This window comes from Capra hircus, chromosome 23, assembly GCF_001704415.2.
Source record: "Capra hircus breed San Clemente chromosome 23, ASM170441v1, whole genome shotgun sequence".
Classification (NCBI taxonomy): Eukaryota; Metazoa; Chordata; class Mammalia; order Artiodactyla; family Bovidae; genus Capra; species Capra hircus.
The window spans coordinates 22681857-22698830 of NC_030830.1; the positions used below are offsets into that span (position 1 = coordinate 22681857).

The 16974-nt window shown below is 54.7% G+C and overlaps 2 protein-coding genes and 1 long non-coding RNA gene across 13 annotated transcripts in view; 1 reads left to right on the plus strand and 2 right to left on the minus strand.

Moving 5' to 3' along the window:
• The window catches only part of TNXB (tenascin XB), a 61565-nt gene extending 54744 nt beyond the window's left edge, over window positions 1–6821 (minus strand). For 2 of the 8 annotated variants that reach the window (XM_018038911.1, XM_018038910.1), the window contains exon 1: window positions 1111–1320. The gene's annotated coding sequence lies outside the window, so the exon portion shown is untranslated. Of the gene's footprint in view, window positions 1–1110; window positions 1321–6018 lie in introns of those variants that run through there. The other 6 variants (XM_018038909.1, XM_018038907.1, XM_018038914.1 and 3 more) reach the window with 4 other exon arrangements.
• LOC106503490 lies at window positions 374–12152 on the plus strand. The gene is made up of 3 exons (XR_001297187.2): window positions 374–484; window positions 8551–8616; window positions 12033–12152. It is a non-coding gene; the product is annotated as an uncharacterized LOC106503490 (long non-coding RNA).
• Window positions 7052–16894, minus strand: ATF6B (activating transcription factor 6 beta). Of its 4 annotated transcripts, none has more exons than XM_018038919.1 (18): window positions 16774–16894; window positions 16320–16399; window positions 16099–16177; window positions 15753–15844; window positions 15087–15216; window positions 12195–12280; window positions 11918–12053; window positions 11700–11831; window positions 11445–11578; window positions 10623–10808; window positions 10440–10531; window positions 9804–9983; window positions 9320–9427; window positions 9057–9138; window positions 8812–8882; window positions 8497–8608; window positions 8273–8357; window positions 7052–7757 (listed from the first exon to the last, which is right to left on the minus strand). In XM_018038919.1, the coding sequence occupies exons 1-18, from the start codon at window positions 16853–16855 to the stop codon at window positions 7507–7509; spliced, it is 2118 nt and encodes a 705-aa protein (XP_017894408.1). In that variant the 5' UTR covers window positions 16856–16894; the 3' UTR covers window positions 7052–7506. The 4 variants fall into 4 exon arrangements, with proteins under 4 accessions (XP_017894408.1, XP_017894406.1, XP_017894407.1 ...); XM_018038917.1 differs by having other exon boundaries at window positions 12159–12280; window positions 16774–16884; XM_018038918.1 differs by having other exon boundaries at window positions 15753–15859; window positions 16774–16884.

A 16974-nucleotide genomic window follows, 5' to 3' on the forward strand; every position in this document is an offset into this window, starting at 1 on the left:
CCCCTTATTCTGGGAAGTTCATGGGCCAGAGACGTCGGAAAACTAAAAGAAAGGATTTCTGGACCCTCAGTGGCAAAGAGTCCTGGGGAGGAGCACTGAATGACCAGGACTCAAGGGAAAGAAAGTTGAGAAATTGAGGTGCTGGGTCCCCGGGGGTCTGGAGGCAGGGCCAGGGAAAGAGGGGAGCGGGGCTGAGGATCTGGGAAGTGGGCGGGGATTGGAAGCGGATCGACAGCAGCTGCGGTGTTTCCGTGTTTCCGAGTTGCTTCCCAGTAGTTCCTCTCAGTTCCATTTCCAGTTGTTTCCAAGCCATTAAATTCTTTCCAGGCGAGATAAGGGTCCCGCCCATCCCACCCAGGGTGTGTCACGTGTAGGGGGGAGGTTCAGACGGACAGAGCAGGAGAGCCGGGAAGGGGGATGGAGCGAAGACGGAGCCCCTGTGCCCCCTTGGAGGCATCGCGAGTCATCCCAGCCCCGCTGAACTGTGAGTCATGGGTGCAAAGCTCTCTGCCAAGAATAAATTTTAGGATTCTCTCCACAGACTCCGTGCCCTTCCCAGACCTGGGAGTCCTATCGTTGCCCCATTGCTGCATTTCCTAAAGGCTCGAGACCCCCAGAACTCCCTTCCGGGGCCTTGCAATCCACCTGCTGCCACCCGGGGAGTCCCCATCTGGATGCTCAAAGAAGTTCCCTCGGGCACGTTCCTGGAGTTCTGGCTCAGCCGCTCCAGCCAGATCACCTGGGGTTCCACCAGCACTTCCCTCCTGAAGTTCAGCCGGCCACCAGCTCAGCCTGGCCTCTGGTTTCTCCCAACCCCAGCACCACACCGATAACCGCCTCCACCTTGGTGCCGGCCCTGGTCCTATCCAAACCCCAGCATCCATCCTCTGTGCCCAACTCACACACACCTGCATTGACTCTTTCTCCCAGACACACCCTCCACGGGGAGTCCGGTCCCCGGTGCATGGTCTTATTTCCTCTGGCCCCGCAGAAAGTCCTTGCTCTCCTGGGAGGCTCTCCTGCCAACCTTCACCTGGGGTTTGGGGATAGAGGTCCCCACCTCTCCCGTCTCTTTCCTCTGTCTCCCAGAGACGGAGGTTACTTCCTTACCTGAGTAACCAGCAGTTTCAGTGTGTCTGCACCTGCTCTGTCCCGAACTTGACAAGGGGGTTCTCAGGGCAGGGTGGGTGGACGCCCCTTAGCAGCCCTGAGTTCCTGGGTATATCCCCTTGCTCGTTCCCTGCAGCAGGGACTCACTGAGCCGCGACCTGACTGTCGATCTGGGCAGCGACAGTGAGGAGGAGGGAGACTGCAGCCAGCCGGGGGAGGAGAAGGGGAGGACCAGCATGAGGTCACGGAGGGGAGCGGAGATAGGGCAGGTCCTCCCACCCACCCGCCCCTGCCAGGCCCTCCCAGCGTCATCATATGTCACCCCTCCTCTCCTCCCCCCGTCATCCCACCCCCCTCCCTGTCTGGGATCACTGAGTCCCACAATACCCTCATCTCACCCTCGCCAGCCCTCATCCAACCTCCCCCATCCTTTCCTTATCCCATTTTTACTTTTCCTCCTCACTCTAATTTGTGTCCAACTTGACACCCCCATCCCTCATGTCATTTCTCCTTTCCCCAATTTCTCCACCTGTTGCTGCTGCTCTCTGACCTGTTTCCCCCTCTTCCAGTACCCTTTCCCACGGCTAACCCCTCTCCCTCCTCAGAACCTCCCCCACCTCTTCCCAGCTGCCACATCCCTCCAGCTGGGGTCCTGCCCAGCACCCACTCCTTCATCCCCCTACCATTTATCTCCTGGCAGGGGCGGGCAGCAGAGAGGGTGGGTGGCAGGAGGAAGCCTCCCTCCCCAGTCTAGACTGCTCTCCACGAGGAGCCTCCTTGTCCCACCTGGGCCCCTGCCTGGCCCCACTGCTCCCACCTGCACTGTGTCCTCTTCTCGCCCTGTCTCTGTGCTGCCTCTCCCCGTCTGTACTGTCCAGTCTCTGGTTCTCAGCTCGGGGATCAGTGCCCCGTTTTCATTCTCTCACCTCAGCAGCTTCCTAGAGAAATGGCAGATGAGGCTTGGGCACTGGCTGGACAAGGGCGTGGCCTAAACACTGAGACATAGACGACTTGGGAAAGAAGGTGGGGTTCACAGGAGACAGGGAAGGGAAGCCTGAAACTTAGGAGGAGGGTTTGGGGATGGAGAAAGAGCTGAGAGCCAGGGGCAGACATGAGGGTGGTAGGCACATGGCACGCTGATGTTCTGGAGAGGAAGGGGATTAATTCTGTGCTGCAGTGGAGAAGCAGGGGTAGGGAGGGAGTTGTGGGCTGGGTAGAGATAGGGAGACTGGCCAGAGGGCAGTGGCCGATGCCCACATCAGGCTGCCGGGCTGTCTATCTGGACTCATTTCCCCACGTGCTTTGCTCCCGAGGGGCTGCTGGATAAGAAATACCCAGGCTGAGGGAGGTTTCACGAGGATAAAGTTCTTTCCACCCAACTACAAAATGGCAGCCCACTCCAGTATTCTTGCCTGGAAAATCCCATGGATCTCGGAGCCTGGTAGGCTACCGTCCATGGGGTCGCAAAGAGTCAGACACGACTGAGAGACTTCACTTTTCACAGTCCTCACCATGGAGGAGAGGCTTGGCCAAGTGACCGCTCGTGGGTGACAGGGAGTGCGGGAGCCTGTGTCTGACTCTGCGCGCAGTTGGGGCAGAGGTGTCCGCAGGTCCCCAGGGTCTCAGGTGTGCTGTTTCTGGGCAGGGTGCCCTGGCCCAGCATGTGGCTCTGCGGAATGCTGGTGGCTGAGGGCGAAGGCTCGTGTGGGTGCTCGCATGGGTGTCCCCGTGTGTGTCCGTGTGTCTGGGTGTGCGTGTCTGTTTTTTTTTCTCCTGGCTTTGATAGGAAAGATGAAGTCAGCATCTTGGATAGAGCTGGGTTCAGCTTCCTTCCTCTGCCTTGGCCCGAAGCCCCCAGGGCCTGAAATAGGTAAGTTTCCCTCAGCTCTCCATGCAGGGCTTGGGGGAAAGCACGTAAAAGGATGGAGGGTCTAAAATGGCATTACCTAGAGAGAGCAAACTTCAGAGAACAGATTTTCTCTGATACTGCCAGATTCTAGTTACTCTAATGGTCATATCCTGCCCCCCTCCCTTTTTTTCGGTCCTATACCCTATATGTTGGTTTTATTTTTACTTTATTCATTTATTTTTCCGCTGCATCGCTAGGCATGTGGGATCCTAGTTACCCCACCAGGGAACAAACTTGCACCCCCTGTAGGGGCAGCGTGGAGCCTTAGCCACTGGACCGAAGTATGAAGTATAGTGGAAGTATGGTCACCATAGGTATACTTGGCCCAGAGAGTGGCCGGAAGAGCCTGGAGAGAAAGGAGGACTGAAATGACGGCCTTGGGGTGTTTTTGAAGTCCACTTCTCAGGGGAGACAGGATGCTGGAGTCAGAAAAGGGTGTGAGATTCCAGACATTCACAAGCTCACAAGGCATTCAAAGAAGCCGAAGCCACTGCAGTCCTGACAGATACAACTCCAGCTTCTGAGATAATCATTATCTAGAATGTGATCCACACCCTGGATTTCAGGCTCCTGGAGGAGCTTATGTCTTATATATGTATATTTGCCTTTTATCAGAAAAGCACTGCGCCTTGCATAACGCAGGTGCTTCATAAATGCCTGTCAACACTGAGTTGCCAAAGGACTGTGAGAGAAGGAAGTGGCAAGAGTGTCTGGCAGGGAGTCCAGTGGTCAGAGTGGGGTCGCCTTCAGCGAGGTGTCGCAGGCGGTGGACAGAAAGGCTGGGGTCTTACTGAGAACCGTTTGTGCTCTGGCTGTTCTCCAAATCCTCAGCCTAGGTGTCTTCAGCTCTGGGCCTCCATCCTTGAATGAACCTCCAAGTTCCAGTCCTACCCTCAGGAGGATTAGAGATAAAAGGTATATAGCAAGAAGGAAAGGAGAAGCCAAGGAAGACAAGAGTAAGGGCAATTGAGGGCAAGGGCCTGAAGGATAGAGAGGGAGCGAAGAGGCCAGGGGCTGTGATCCAAAGAAGCAGTCCCAGAGAGGGGAAGATAGAAAACAGTTGTGCCGGGCTTCCGTTTACAAAGCCCTTTCCTACACCGCAGCACTTCATTAATCCCACTTTATGCTGAGGAAAACGGGGGCTTCTAGACATTAACGGACTTGGCCGGGTGATTTTGCTAGTGGTGGTGAAGGTGGGCCTCAGGCCAGGTTTTCAGATTCCAAAGCCTGTATGCCTCCTCCTCCCCCAAGAAGAGCCCTAGAAAGATCCAAGACTTAGGGCAGAAACAAATGAAGGGCTTCAGGCAGGACTTGTTGGGGAAGGGTGGGTGCTCTCGATTTCTGAAACTTCTTTCTGCATCCAGTTATGATGCAGACTCAGTGGGGAGAAACTGCCAAGTGTAAGTCAGGGGGTCAACACTTCATTATTGAGACTGGGGGTTGGGGCGAGGTGGGAGGTGATGAGGGACGTGGAGAGAAAAAACTGATCATGAGATGAAAGAGGGGAGAAAATTAAGAGGCTGGGCTGAAAAACAGGGCGAGAGAGCCACAGGAGGAAGAGTTTGGACCCTTAAAACTTCCTTTGCCTGGAGACATGGGTGTGGGGAAAAGGGAGGAGGGAGGACATTTCTATCTCGTGACAAAAGAAAGTCACACAATTATTTTGTTCTCTGCTCTGGGGCGGGTGGGCGCCCGTATTTACCAGAGGGACCGGGGTCGCTGTAGCAACCACACATCTGGGCCCCGGAATCCAGATGTGCTGTATCCAGAAGCCATAGCAGAACGATGAGGCAACGGTGTGAGGCTCTCCAGTCCTGGCCCCACAGCTGGGAGAGGACCGAGCGCGCTGGAGCAGGGAGGTGAAGGGCGAGGGGGCAGGGGGGCGGAAGGAGGAGAGGGCTGGAGCGGGGGAGGAGAGAGGAAGTTATGGAAGGGGGCAAGGAATGTGGACGAAGGAGTGGAAGCAGCCGGGGGAGAGGAGAAGACCCAGAAGACAGGGAGCAGACTGTGTAGTGGAGGGGAAGGAAGGGAAAAACACAAAAACCTCGAGAAACCAGCAGATGAACAAAGGATAAAGGGTGTGAATGAGAAGGTGATAACTCAGGGCTGGGTAGAGGGCAGAGAAAGGCAGGAAACCAGTCTAGAGAAAAGAGAAGAGGGAGAGACAGTGGATGAAAGGTGATTCTGAGGAAGGAAAGTAACAGAACAGAAAGATACAGAGGGTCTGAGCCAGGAAGGGGTCAACAGGACGTGCAGGAGTGACAGCACGTGGAGGTGGCCTTCGATGGGGCCACAGCTAGAGATCAGCATGGGCCTGCAGGGAGGCAGCCAGACTGACCTGCTTTCACCCCCCATGGCACACCCACTCTCCACACCTCTCCTGAGCCATCCTTCCCACCACCCAGGCCCTTGCCAAGACAGTGAGTCCTGGCTTACACCACAGTGCCAGCTGTCCCCTGCCAACCAGCCAGAGGAGCTGCATGCCACACCCCAGAGTCCCCTTCTGAGAAACCAGTACTTTAAGCACTCTCCTGAGCTGGCGTCAGGAAAGAGAAAGCAACAGGACAATGAAATAGTGACGGACCCAGATGGGATAAAAGTGGAACTGAGGAGAAAAGGACCAGGTGAACGGAGAGAGAAAGGAGCAGGTGAGGAGAGAAAGCTGTGTCCACTGTAGACCAGGCATTCTGCACGTCATTTTTCCTCCCCACATCAACCCAAGGAGTAGGCAGGAACACCCCGTTTTGCAGGTAGGCAACTAAGGCTCAGTGTGTTCAAGCAACCTACCAGAGTTGGTCACTTCGTCGCATCTGACTCTGCGACCACATGGACTGTAGCCCACCAGGTTCCTCTGTCCATGGGATTTACCCAGCAAGAATACTGGAGTGGGTTGCCATCCCTTCTCCAGATCTTTCAGACCCAGGGATTGAACCCAGGTCTCCTGCACTGCAGGTGTATTCTTTACTGTGTGAGCCACCAGGGAAGCCCAAGATACCTACTAATAAAAGGCAAAACAGGAACTCCGTCTCAGGTGCTCTGCCCGCAGAATCCTTGTTCTCCTTGCACGCACTGTCTGGATCAGGCTGGGAAGGGCTCCGGGGACCTTGGGACAGGAAGTGATGGTAGAAGAGCCAGGGCTGCCCTCTGGAGGGAGGAAAGGCCTAGTTCCTGGGGGCCCTAGGTTCCAGGTTGCCATAGTTACTTGGTCTGTTTTCACCCCAAACACAGTAATGGGAAGCAGGGGAGCCTGGCTGAACACGTGAGGTTCTTCCCTCGCTTTCAGGCCTGGGCTTGTGGCCCGGGTGGCCCCTGTCCAGTCATCTGGGCGTGGAGCCCAGGCCCAGCCCACGCCCTCCCACTGACCCAGGACACTCCCGCAGGGCCGGGTCCGAGGTGCTGCTGGACAGGAGCCCCTGATGGGGAACCCCCCCAGGTTGAGGGAGTCTTGTTGTATTCTCCGTTCTCCTAATTAGAAAGCACAGCCTTTCCTGCTGGCCCCGCAACTGTCCTTTTCTTTCAACTGGACTCTCCAGTCTCGATTTCCTCGTTTGGGGCTAAGGAGATGCTTCTCAGCGTCCCTCTTCCCTCCAAACACTGCCTCCTTCTCCACCGTGGCTCCTCCTTTCTGGGCTCACAGCCCCTGGCCCCCAGCTCCATTGTTTGTTCAAGCTGCTCCTCCTGGAAAGCTAGGGGGAAGAACCTGCTAGAATGCAGGGGACACAGGGAGGCAGCCCATTCACCCTGAAGGGCGTGGGGCCCCCTGTCCTTCCTGTTTACTCAGACACATTCCAGAATCTGCACTCTCTAGCCTGTCACACCATGGGACATCCCTCCCCCGCTCCCCCACAGACACCAGACATAACCCTCACGCGTTACAGGGCTGGGGAGAAGGGGATGACGTGAGGTCTGTGATCGCACACCCACTCCACCCAGGGCTAGCCGTGTCCTCAGTGCTCGGCTCTCTGACACACCGGCCCTACAGCAGCCATGTTCCCCTAAATGACCCATCAAAAGCCAGGAAGGCAGGCACCATACCTTCAACTCCCTCCAAGTTGTTTATTTAATAATAAAAAAGAAGATATGCCCATACATCCACCTGAACTCCCTCCGCCATGCCTCGTCGACTCCCAGGAACTAGCTCCCAAATGTAAAAACTTCCCTTGTCCCGCCTGGGGACTAAATTCCCACCTCCACCCCCCAAAACAGAAACACAAGAATAAAGAGTGTACTGGGGCCCATTCACCCCAAAACTTAACTTCACTCAGCACCCTCAAGGAAAGAAGCAGGGGTTGGAGGTTCATAGAAATGAGAGGAGCTCTATATTCCAAAAAAGGGGTGAGAAGAGAGGAAAACTTCCACCCACCTCCAAATAAGTGCTTAACCCCCAACACCCTGTCTTCCCTTTACAAATTGCCGCAAGCCCAGGGACCAGGAAAATTCAAAACAGTCCCGCTTGGTTGCTCCCACCCCTACCCCCCAGTTCCAAGTCAGTGTGAGTCATAGAGGTCAGAGATTATTGAGGTAGAGGGCTGATGGGCGGCCTGGTGGCCCTGGCTGGCTGCTGCAGAAGCTGGCAAGGGGCCACCTGTGGCATTGCCCGGGGTTGAGGACGGCTGTTTTCGTAGCGAGGGGGGCACTGTGGAGGTCTTGATGTGAATCACTCTGGTATCCATGACCTCACACTCGATCTGCATCATCTCCTCATAGTCCCCAGGGGGCCCCCGGCCTGACAGGGTCTCTGTGAGAAGGGGAGAGTTAAGGGAGAGGAAAAGGGGAAGGCAGAGAGGTCAGAAAAGCAGAGGTGTGCAGGAGGAACGGGCAGTGATGGGGAGGCAGATCCAGGGGGTGTTCAATGAGAAGGCAGGGATGGAGTTGGTGCAGGGAGAAGTGGCGGGGGGGGCGGGGGGGGGGTGGCGGATGACAGTGATGAATGTAAGGTAGAGGAGAGGACATCAAGAGAAAAAAAAGAAGTAAGACTCTGGCAGGTTCCCAGCGCACCCCGCCCACCCTGGCCCACAGCGCTAAGCACCTCCCCCTGGGGAGGACCCACGTCTCATCTTCCTCCCATCAGTCTCCTGCATCTTGTTTCCTCCAACCATTTCTGGCTTGCTCTCACCCAGGTATCTAGCATCGCTCTGGAATCCCCGCTCCTGTCATTTCCCCCCTCAACTCTTCATGCTGGATCTCCCCATTGGAACTTCCTTATTTCTCAATTTCAGGACCCGTCCCCACACTGGGCAGGGAAAGAATTACCATTGGGGGCCATGGCAGGCATCACCAGGGACATCTTGGGCCGGGAGGTCTTGTTGTGGCTGATGGCTGGGAGCAGCAAGTGATCCTGGGGACAGAGAGGCCAGGCCGGGAGGGTGGAGGAAAAGGTGCTGACAGGCTCCCTGGCCCTGCTCTCCAGCCTCGACCTGCAGAGAGACTGCTGGGGAACCCAGGGTGAGGGGATGGGGCCCGCAGGAGAAACTCACCCTTCGGAAGGAGACAACATAAAATGTGTCTTCCCGTCGGTCAATTGCATCCAGGAACTCGGGCTGCGAACGGTCTGGTTGGCGGTACAGCTGCAGCTGGCCCATGGAATCCCTGGACAGGTAGGAAAATGGCATTGGTGAGGAAGCAAGCCCAGGGACCAGTTCCCACTGGGGAAGAGGGGAGAGGGCGAGAGGGAGATAGGAGACCCCAGGGGATGAGGGAAGCATGAGGCCCTGGGGGCAGTGCGGACACGCACAGGACAGCTTCTTTAGAGGAGCCTCACTTAATAAACAAGTGCCCCCTTCAAGACTCACCCTTCTGGGGGCCCAGGGGGGCGGGTGGGGACTGCCTGAACTGGAGGTGACTTCTTCCACAGCTGAGACTTCTGGAAGGAGAAGTATCTAAGGATTTGAAGAGGATGAAGGGAAAAGAGAAAAGAGAGACAGCCCCTACAAACTGATGCCACCTCACCCCCACCACCCCAAACCACTTACAATCCCTAGGATGTTTAGCCCTCGTTTTCAAGTGGCCTTCCCTGAACCGGCCCACCCCCTCCTACCTGTTTCTCCTGGGCTCTCTGGGGTGTTTTCCGCCGGCCTCTCTGGTGGCGCTGGACCCAGCCACTCAGCTCGTCAGCAAGCCTGGGGAAGCAGAGGAGGGGGACACCTCCATGCCGGGCCAAGATGCCCACTCTTCTGCCCCGCACATCGGAGGGAAGGGAAGAGGGCACGGGGCGCTGGCACTTCAGCACACAAGTCAGCCAGGCTATCGGGGAGGGGCCTCGGGACACAGGGAGGACGCCCCAGTCATGAACCCCCCTACCTCAGGGACTCGGTTCGGTTGAAGTGCCGGCAATCCGAGGAGAGGAAGAGCTGGTCCAGGTCTCTCAGCAGCAGCTCCCTGGCGTCCCCAGAGAAGGCTGTCAGGTTCCTGGATTGAGGCAGAGAGGGGGTGTGACCCAGGGTGCCCAGCACTGCCCCGTCAACAGGAAGGGCCGTGCTGGCATGAGAACAGCTCTGCTGCTGTGTGCGCGCTTAGTCACGGCTGACCCTGCGTGAGCCCACGGGCCGTGGCCCTCCAGGCTCCTCTATCCATGGAGTTTTCCAGGCAAGAATACTGGAGTGGGTTGCCATTTCCTTCTCCAGGGGATCTTCCCCAACCCAGGGATCGAACGCATGTCTCTTGGGTCTCCTGCACTGGCAGGCGGATTCAACTGGGAAACCTGGCTCTCTCTCAAAAAGGAAAGGTAACTTTAGGGGAGAAGACACACTCAGCACCCCTAAAACAGAGAGGGCCCTCTCCTCACCTGAAACTTGGGCGGCCTGTAGGGCTGGGCTGGGGCTCCTCAGGGTCCTGGAAGGGATGCTGGGGGTGCTCGGCTCCATGGACTGGCTCTTGTGCCGAGAACTCCAGCAAGTGTCTCCGGGGTCGAGACTCCCCTCTGCTCATCCGAGGAGAGATGGAAGCCGGAGGAGGCTCACTGATGCTGTGGATAGAAAAGGATGGGGCACGAGGAAGAATTCCAGCTTAACTGAGGGCCTGGGTAAGAGGGAGGGCTCTGCAGATACCACGCCTAGTTCCAATTTGTGCTGCAAAACTGACTCTCTTCATCTGCAAGATGGATTGAGAACAGTCCCTACCCACAGAGCCAGAAAACACTAGAAAAGGAGAGTGCTTAACCAAGGGCCCAGAACTCAGTAAGCACTTAATATAGTCACTATGTTTATCAATGTTCTCATGACCATCTCCTCCGGGACGTACCATTTATGACAGAGATGATGGATCATGAAGGGACTAGGGACTAGCTGGCTACACCATCAGTGCCAAGGACACCAGAGCTGTCTGTGTGCAAGTAATGAAAGGGATTGTGCCGAAGAGGCAATCAAGCGGCCGACAGGCAGGCTCCACCCAGAAGGTTCTGGGGAGACAAGGAAGGTCTCACCTCACAGGCCCAAAGTTGAAAGCGATGAAGAGAAGGAAGACCATGACGCAGACCACCTTCCTGTTCCCAGACCCTAACTTGAGCTCGCTGTTCTAAGATGCAAAGAAAGAGAGAGGCCGGAGAGGGTGAGTCATCCCAGGGAGCCCGCGCTCCCACTGGTCTCTCCAGGCCTCCCGGTCTCACCTCAGTCAGCAGGGCCTCCAGCCGCCGGCGGAGGGCAGCATTCTCCCGCCGGAGCTGCTGGTTGTCGGCCAGGACGGCCTGCAGCCGAGCTTCCAGCCCCTGCAGGTACTCTTTCTTCTTCCTGCGGGACTGGCAGGCCGACTCCCGGTTCTTGATCATCCGCTGCTGCCGCTTGAGCAGCTTGGCCTGGGCACCGGAGGGTCAGAGGGAGAGTGAAAGCAGGGCGGGGAGAGGAAGTGCGCCCGCTACTCCAGGGGCTGACTATCCAAAATTCACGTGGGCCCCCTCATGCCTTCTTAACCTCTACCTGCAGAGCCACAGAGGGGTTCTTCCTCTCTGCTAAAACATTTCAGGGAAGGGGCCCTTCTCTCCACCACTTCCTACTCCTGTGCCTCAGAGCTGCAAGAAGTCAGACTGTAGGAGGAACTTCCCCACCCAGGTTCGTGGTAGAACCTCAGTTCTTTTCCTTGATGAGTGGTCTTCCTTCTTTGCAATTCTCCTTTTTTAGGACCCAAAGTTTAAGCTTGCTATAGTTAGAGAACAGTTTACCCGGCTTTCCCCAAGGAAGCAGCCTCCCTCTTCTATAACACAGGATGACTCCTCTGGCTTTGATTTACTAAGACCACTCCCACTTCTCCATCTGCAGGGACAGCAAACCTGAGGATCCGAGAACTACATGGGGTTGATAAAAGGGGTCAACTCTGATCTTGACGATTATCTTATGGGCCTGCTTGCTCACTTTTTTGCTCCCTTCTCACTCCACAGTTCTCTCCCCTCCCTATTACTAAGCCTTCTTCCTCCTCTCCTCAGTAAATAACTTACATCCACCTCAGGTGGGCAGGAGTTCCCAGGCATAGGGGCTGGAACAATGCTCTTCCTCTCAGGCCGTGGAGTAGGAGGGGTCGGTCCCTCAGGCCGGACTCGAACAGCACCTTGGATGAGGACCACTGGGGACACTGGGGCAAGTGGGCAGGAGAGGGAGGTCTGAGAGCTGGGAGTCAGGTGGTGTCCTTGTGCCCACACCCAAGGGTCAGGGCGCCAGAAGGCTGTGACTTGCCTCCTTCTCTCCTTCAGTACCTGGGGGTGGCTGGACAAGGGGCTGCAAGAGGACGGTGGTGCTGGCGGGCACGGCTCTCAGTGGCATCGGGACAGTGGTTATCACCACAGGTTTGGGCTGCAGTGGTGGCTTCCGGGCGGGCAGGGCTTTGCCTGAAGGAAGGTGAAAGGAAAGAAGAAAGGGATGTCAGGACAACAGGCCTCTGGCCAGGGACCCGAGGGGTCAGGAGACGCATTACCTGAGGAGCCATCAGAGGATAGGCCCACGCTGATTTGGACAGCTCCAGGAAGGGGGCCGGCGACATCCTGCAGGAGACATCCCTGAGGGGACGGGGACTCTGTTTTTACTTCCAGGACCTCCTCTCCTATGAAAGCCTACATGGGGCATTCCAGAAGACATGCAAGTCAGGAAGAGTGCGGAGGAGGAGGAGCCGAAGAAGAGGAAAGCCCTCACACCTCTGAGAGTCAGGAGGAACTCACTGGCGTGCTGGAGGGAGCAGCGGAGTGCATGCTCACCTGGCTGGGAGACTCCGCAGAGAGCAGGGGAGCCTCCGAGCTGATGGAGGAAGACGGAGAGGCAGGCTCTATCTTAATCTGAACATCTGCGGGATGGCATAATGAGACAAAGGGCTGGGTGTCAGATAAACACTGAAGGAGAAGAAGGCTAAGATGTGGAAACGGGAGACACAGTCACTTCCCCTTGTACCTGGAAATAAAACTATTTCTGGCTCAGGAGGGCAATCCAGAGGAGGGGGACTGGAGCTGCTAACCTGCTGCCTCTCCTCCGACCTCTTTTCTCGGAAAGGACTCCCTTCTCCTTCCTTGGCCCCTCTCAGCTGGTTCCACCACTGCCGAACCCTCAAGCCTGCCCTTGCACGTCAGCTGTCCCTTTCTTCCTCACACACCTTGTTCATTCACATGGTGGAGGCCCACATAGGGAGATTCAGCTGCATTCTCATGGGCCCAAATTCCTGTCTGGCTGGATTCCACCTCATCCTGGCCCAACGTGATCAGGCATCACCAGGCTGACAACCGCCCTGCCTGCATCTCCACCCTTGACTGCTCCCCTGCACCCGGATTCTGACTCCCAAGCTGCCTGCTGGTCACTACCATTCTCACGCCCCTCCATTCACCCAAATTCAACCGGGCTTAACACAGGGCTCACTGCTTGTCCCTTTATACACATCCCCTTCCTACCGTCAGCCTTCAAAGCTCAGTCACCTCTGAGCCTTCACAGTCTCTGTTAAATCTATCTGTAAGACTTGTTGATTGCTCATGGAGGTTAACCTAGCTGAAGGCCAAATTCAGCTCTAAGATCAATGGTCCACTACTACCTCTGGTTCATAGCTTGGGTTTTGATACTTAATTATAAGATTACCAATTCTGCTATTTTAAAATCTCAAGTCTATTTATGTATTTCAATAGGTAATACAGTCATATAATACAAGATCCCAAAGGAAGAAAGGGAAATTCAGTGAGAAGTGAATCTCCTTTCCTTCCTTGTCCACCAGCCATCCAGAACCTCTCCACAGAGGTGACCACTGTCTGAGCTATTTAACCATATGTTAACCTTCACGAGACTCTCCAAAAGCAAGGACTAGGTCTTGTGCTTCCTCTCTATCAAAGGGGTGGGTAAAGTGCATGGGTGCCTGCATGATAAGTCATTTCAGTCATGTCAGACTCTTTGTGATCCTATGGACTGTAGCCCGCCAGGCTCCTCTGTCCATGGGATTCTCCAGGCAAGAATACTGGAGTGGGTGGCTATGCCCTCCCCCAGGGGATCTTCCTGACCGAACCCACATCTCTTATGTCTCCTGCCTTTGGCAGGCAGGTTCTTTACCACTAGCGCTACCTTGGGGAGCCCAGGTAAAGTACAGGCCCTCAAAAAAATACCTATATATGAGAGGAGAATCTGACTCCAAGAACACTATCCTTTGCAAAATCATCAACAATCTTTTAACTGGTATAGACTTTTCAATCCTTATTTTGTTTCTCCTCTTTGTAATACTTAATCATATGCTGGATATGAGCTGTTTGTCCCTCCAAATCCCTCCCCACCCTCCCCTGCCCTGCTCTGAGGCTCAGGAGGAAAACATGTGTGGCTCTCTTGTCTTCAAGCTTCTGGCTGAACTTCAACCAAGGGGAGGTAGTGCTAAGAAACCCTGAAGTCACCCTGAAATCAACAGGTCCCACACTGAATTCATCATGCTCCCTGCCAGGAGACTCCTGCAGTCGCCATCCAGCGACTGGTACCTTCACCCATGGGGTGGCTGCCTCATCAGAAACCCAGGCACGTTCTTTCACCCCTGGTCATCTTCAGTGCCCAGGAGGTCACTGCACTCATCCATTCTCATTCACTCTTTCTCAAATCTGCCTTCTTCTCAGCATCTGAGTGTCTTACCTGACTAAGCACATTGACCTCTTTCTTGGTCCTCCTTCTGCTTCTGGTCCTGAGTTTCTGCAATCCAGTGTCTACTTTGCCACCAGAGTCATCTTCCTAATCACACTGTTCTCCTGACTGACTCTTCAAAGGCACAGAACTGCCCACAGGAAAAAAGCTAAGAGTCCCTAAGCAGGATTCCTACCTGGTCTTGAAGCCTCTGAATCTCCTGGCCCTTCCCTACTCCCTCTCCTTACATCCACTCTAAAGAGATGCAGGTTCCTTATAAACACACGAGTCCCTAGTCTTCTTCTGGCTAATTCCTATCTATCTTTCAAAACTCAGCTCAGGAAACCCCTCCTGCATGAGCATATCCTTGATCTAGCCCCAGCTGGGTGAGATGTCCCCTCTAATGAGCTTTCATGGCACCCTGTGACAATCTCTACCCTAGAATTACCATACTTTAGTTGTCTTTCTCCCACAGCACAGTATGGGATCCTTAAGTCAGTGAGGTGGTAAGGTGTTCTTCATCTTTGCAACTCAGAACCCTGTCCCAGTATCTGGCATGGAGTAGATGCTCAATAAATGTAGATGCTGAATAAACATGCAAGAGTAAACAGACTCAGCAACATTTCTAAAAACAGCACAAATAATGTTACTTGTAGAATGCAGGAGCAAGTATATGGTATTCCAACTTTTCTGTATGCTTGAAAATTTTTATAAAACCTTTGGAGGGAAACTCACATATATAAATATGCCCTAAACTGTCTGCAAGTTTTTAGAAATGAAAAGCAACAGAAGCAAGAAAAGAAAAAAAAAACTATTCCTATCTCTTCAGTGCTGCCCTTACTGTGATTTCCTGAAATCCTCCCTCCTGCTCCTGGTCTCCCTCCTGGTTATCAGCCATCTCCCCTCCCCACCTCTCCTCCTTGTCCTGCTGACCGTACTCCCTCTTTACTCACACACACAAACACACACACACACACTCTATCTTGGTAAAGTCTGGAGATGATGCAGGCTATTATTACCTGAAGGATCATCAGAGGTGGGGCTGACATTGATGGTTTCAAATGGGGATGTTGGATCATCTCCCAGGAGGCAGAGTGGGGGTGCCAAGGACTCTGACTTCACAACCAGCATCTCCCTTACACCAGGGGCCTGGGTAACAGTGAGGGTGAAGCAGGGGGGACAGAACAAGAAAGAAAACAAAAAGGATGTGTTCAGAGTAAAAGCCAGGACAGAAGCCTTATAGCTTACAAACCACCAGTTACTTGACATTCTGGTTTGAATGGTAGTCAGCATCTTGCTAAGCTGTGTCTGGCCCCTTGTTCTCTTTCTATTTTATTCCTAAGAAAGTGGATAAAGTCTCATGATTTCAAATATTGCAGTGGACAACCTGGACAAGAACAGTTCCAGAATTCTCAGCAGTTAACAACTCTCTTCTTCCCTGTCCCCTCACCCAGCAATGGCTGCCACATTTCTCTCTGTATTAAAAAACTCCATCTTCAATTCTAGACAATCAAATGGAAATGTGAAAAATGAAGATATAAAAGAAATGGCAAAGGTAGAAAAGAACTTCCCCCCTCCACCCCATGAGCTGCAGCCCACAAACCGTCATTCCCTTAGCATCAATAGGTGAAGGCAAAGGAATTGAGTCCCTGCCACAGAGAGTAGAAGGGAGAGGACTCTCTCACCTGGCTGAAGGGCTCTGTGGAAAGATGCGATGATTCAGAGCTGAAGGAGGAGGAAGAGCAGGGGGAGGATGGCTCAGACTTCACCTGGAGATCTGGAGGAAAACAGGCTAGAAAATAACCACGAAGCGGAGCCTGACAAGAGCCCCAAAAGCGCCCAAGGACATGGGGTAAAAACCCCTCACTGGGCAAGGGAGAAGGAACACATATCAGGGGTCAAAGGGGGAGAGGAGTACACAGGCACTCAGGTGGAGGAGGCTTGAGGATAAGAGGAACTGCACAGCTTCTGGGAAACAATGGGAAGATGAGGGTTTCTGAAAGGATGAGGGAATCACAAAGAGTATCTTACCTGGGAAGATAGGCAGAGAGTCCCAGGGGGGTTCAGGAGGGCTGACGTCCATCCCCAGGTCCAGGGAGCTGCTGCCAAACTGAACAAGGGGGCCGGGTATTAGAAGGCAGAAGTGTGAGGATGAAGGGATGCTCCAGCTGAGCGCTGGCTTGGGGATGAGTCCCGGTTCTGCGACCACTCCCACCCACCAACGGTGAGAGACAAGGCTTGGAGAGCGATACCGGGACATCCTGCTCCGGACAACGGAAGAGCTGCGTCTGCTCCTCGGCCACTTCATCCAAGCCGGCGTACAAAGTGCTGTCTGCAAGAGGTGCGGAGGATAGGGAGTCGGCCGGTAGCGCAACCTGCAGATCCTCACAGAGCCCTCGCCCCATCCCTTATTGGCTCGGCTCGGCCAGACCCACCGCCCGCCCACTTGAAAAGTGATATAGCCAAAGAACTTCAGTCCCTCCTTCCCCAATCCCGGAACAATTCCACATTTCCGCGGGAGCGGAGGTCTTCCCCCACTCCCGCATCCCCCAAAGCACAACTAGCCGCCTTGTTCCACCCTTCTTCAGACGATCGATTCCGTATTTCCCCAGCCTTCCTCTTTGAGCCTCCGCTTCTTCCTACGTGCCTCAGGGGCACAGCGGGCCACAGCCCTATCCCTTCCCCGAAGCGCCTCACTCCGCGCACCCCAGTCCTCCGGGCTCAGCAAGTTGTCGGTGAAAAAGCGTGTCGGGTCCGCAATCTCACTGAGGAGCATCAGCTCCGCCATCTTTCCCCCCGCCCCCCAACCATGAGAGGGTTCCCAAGGCCCGCCTCTTCCGCATTATCAACGAATCAATCGACTCTTAAAAATGGAGGGGGCGTCCCGGAAGTCCTTCCGACCAGTGA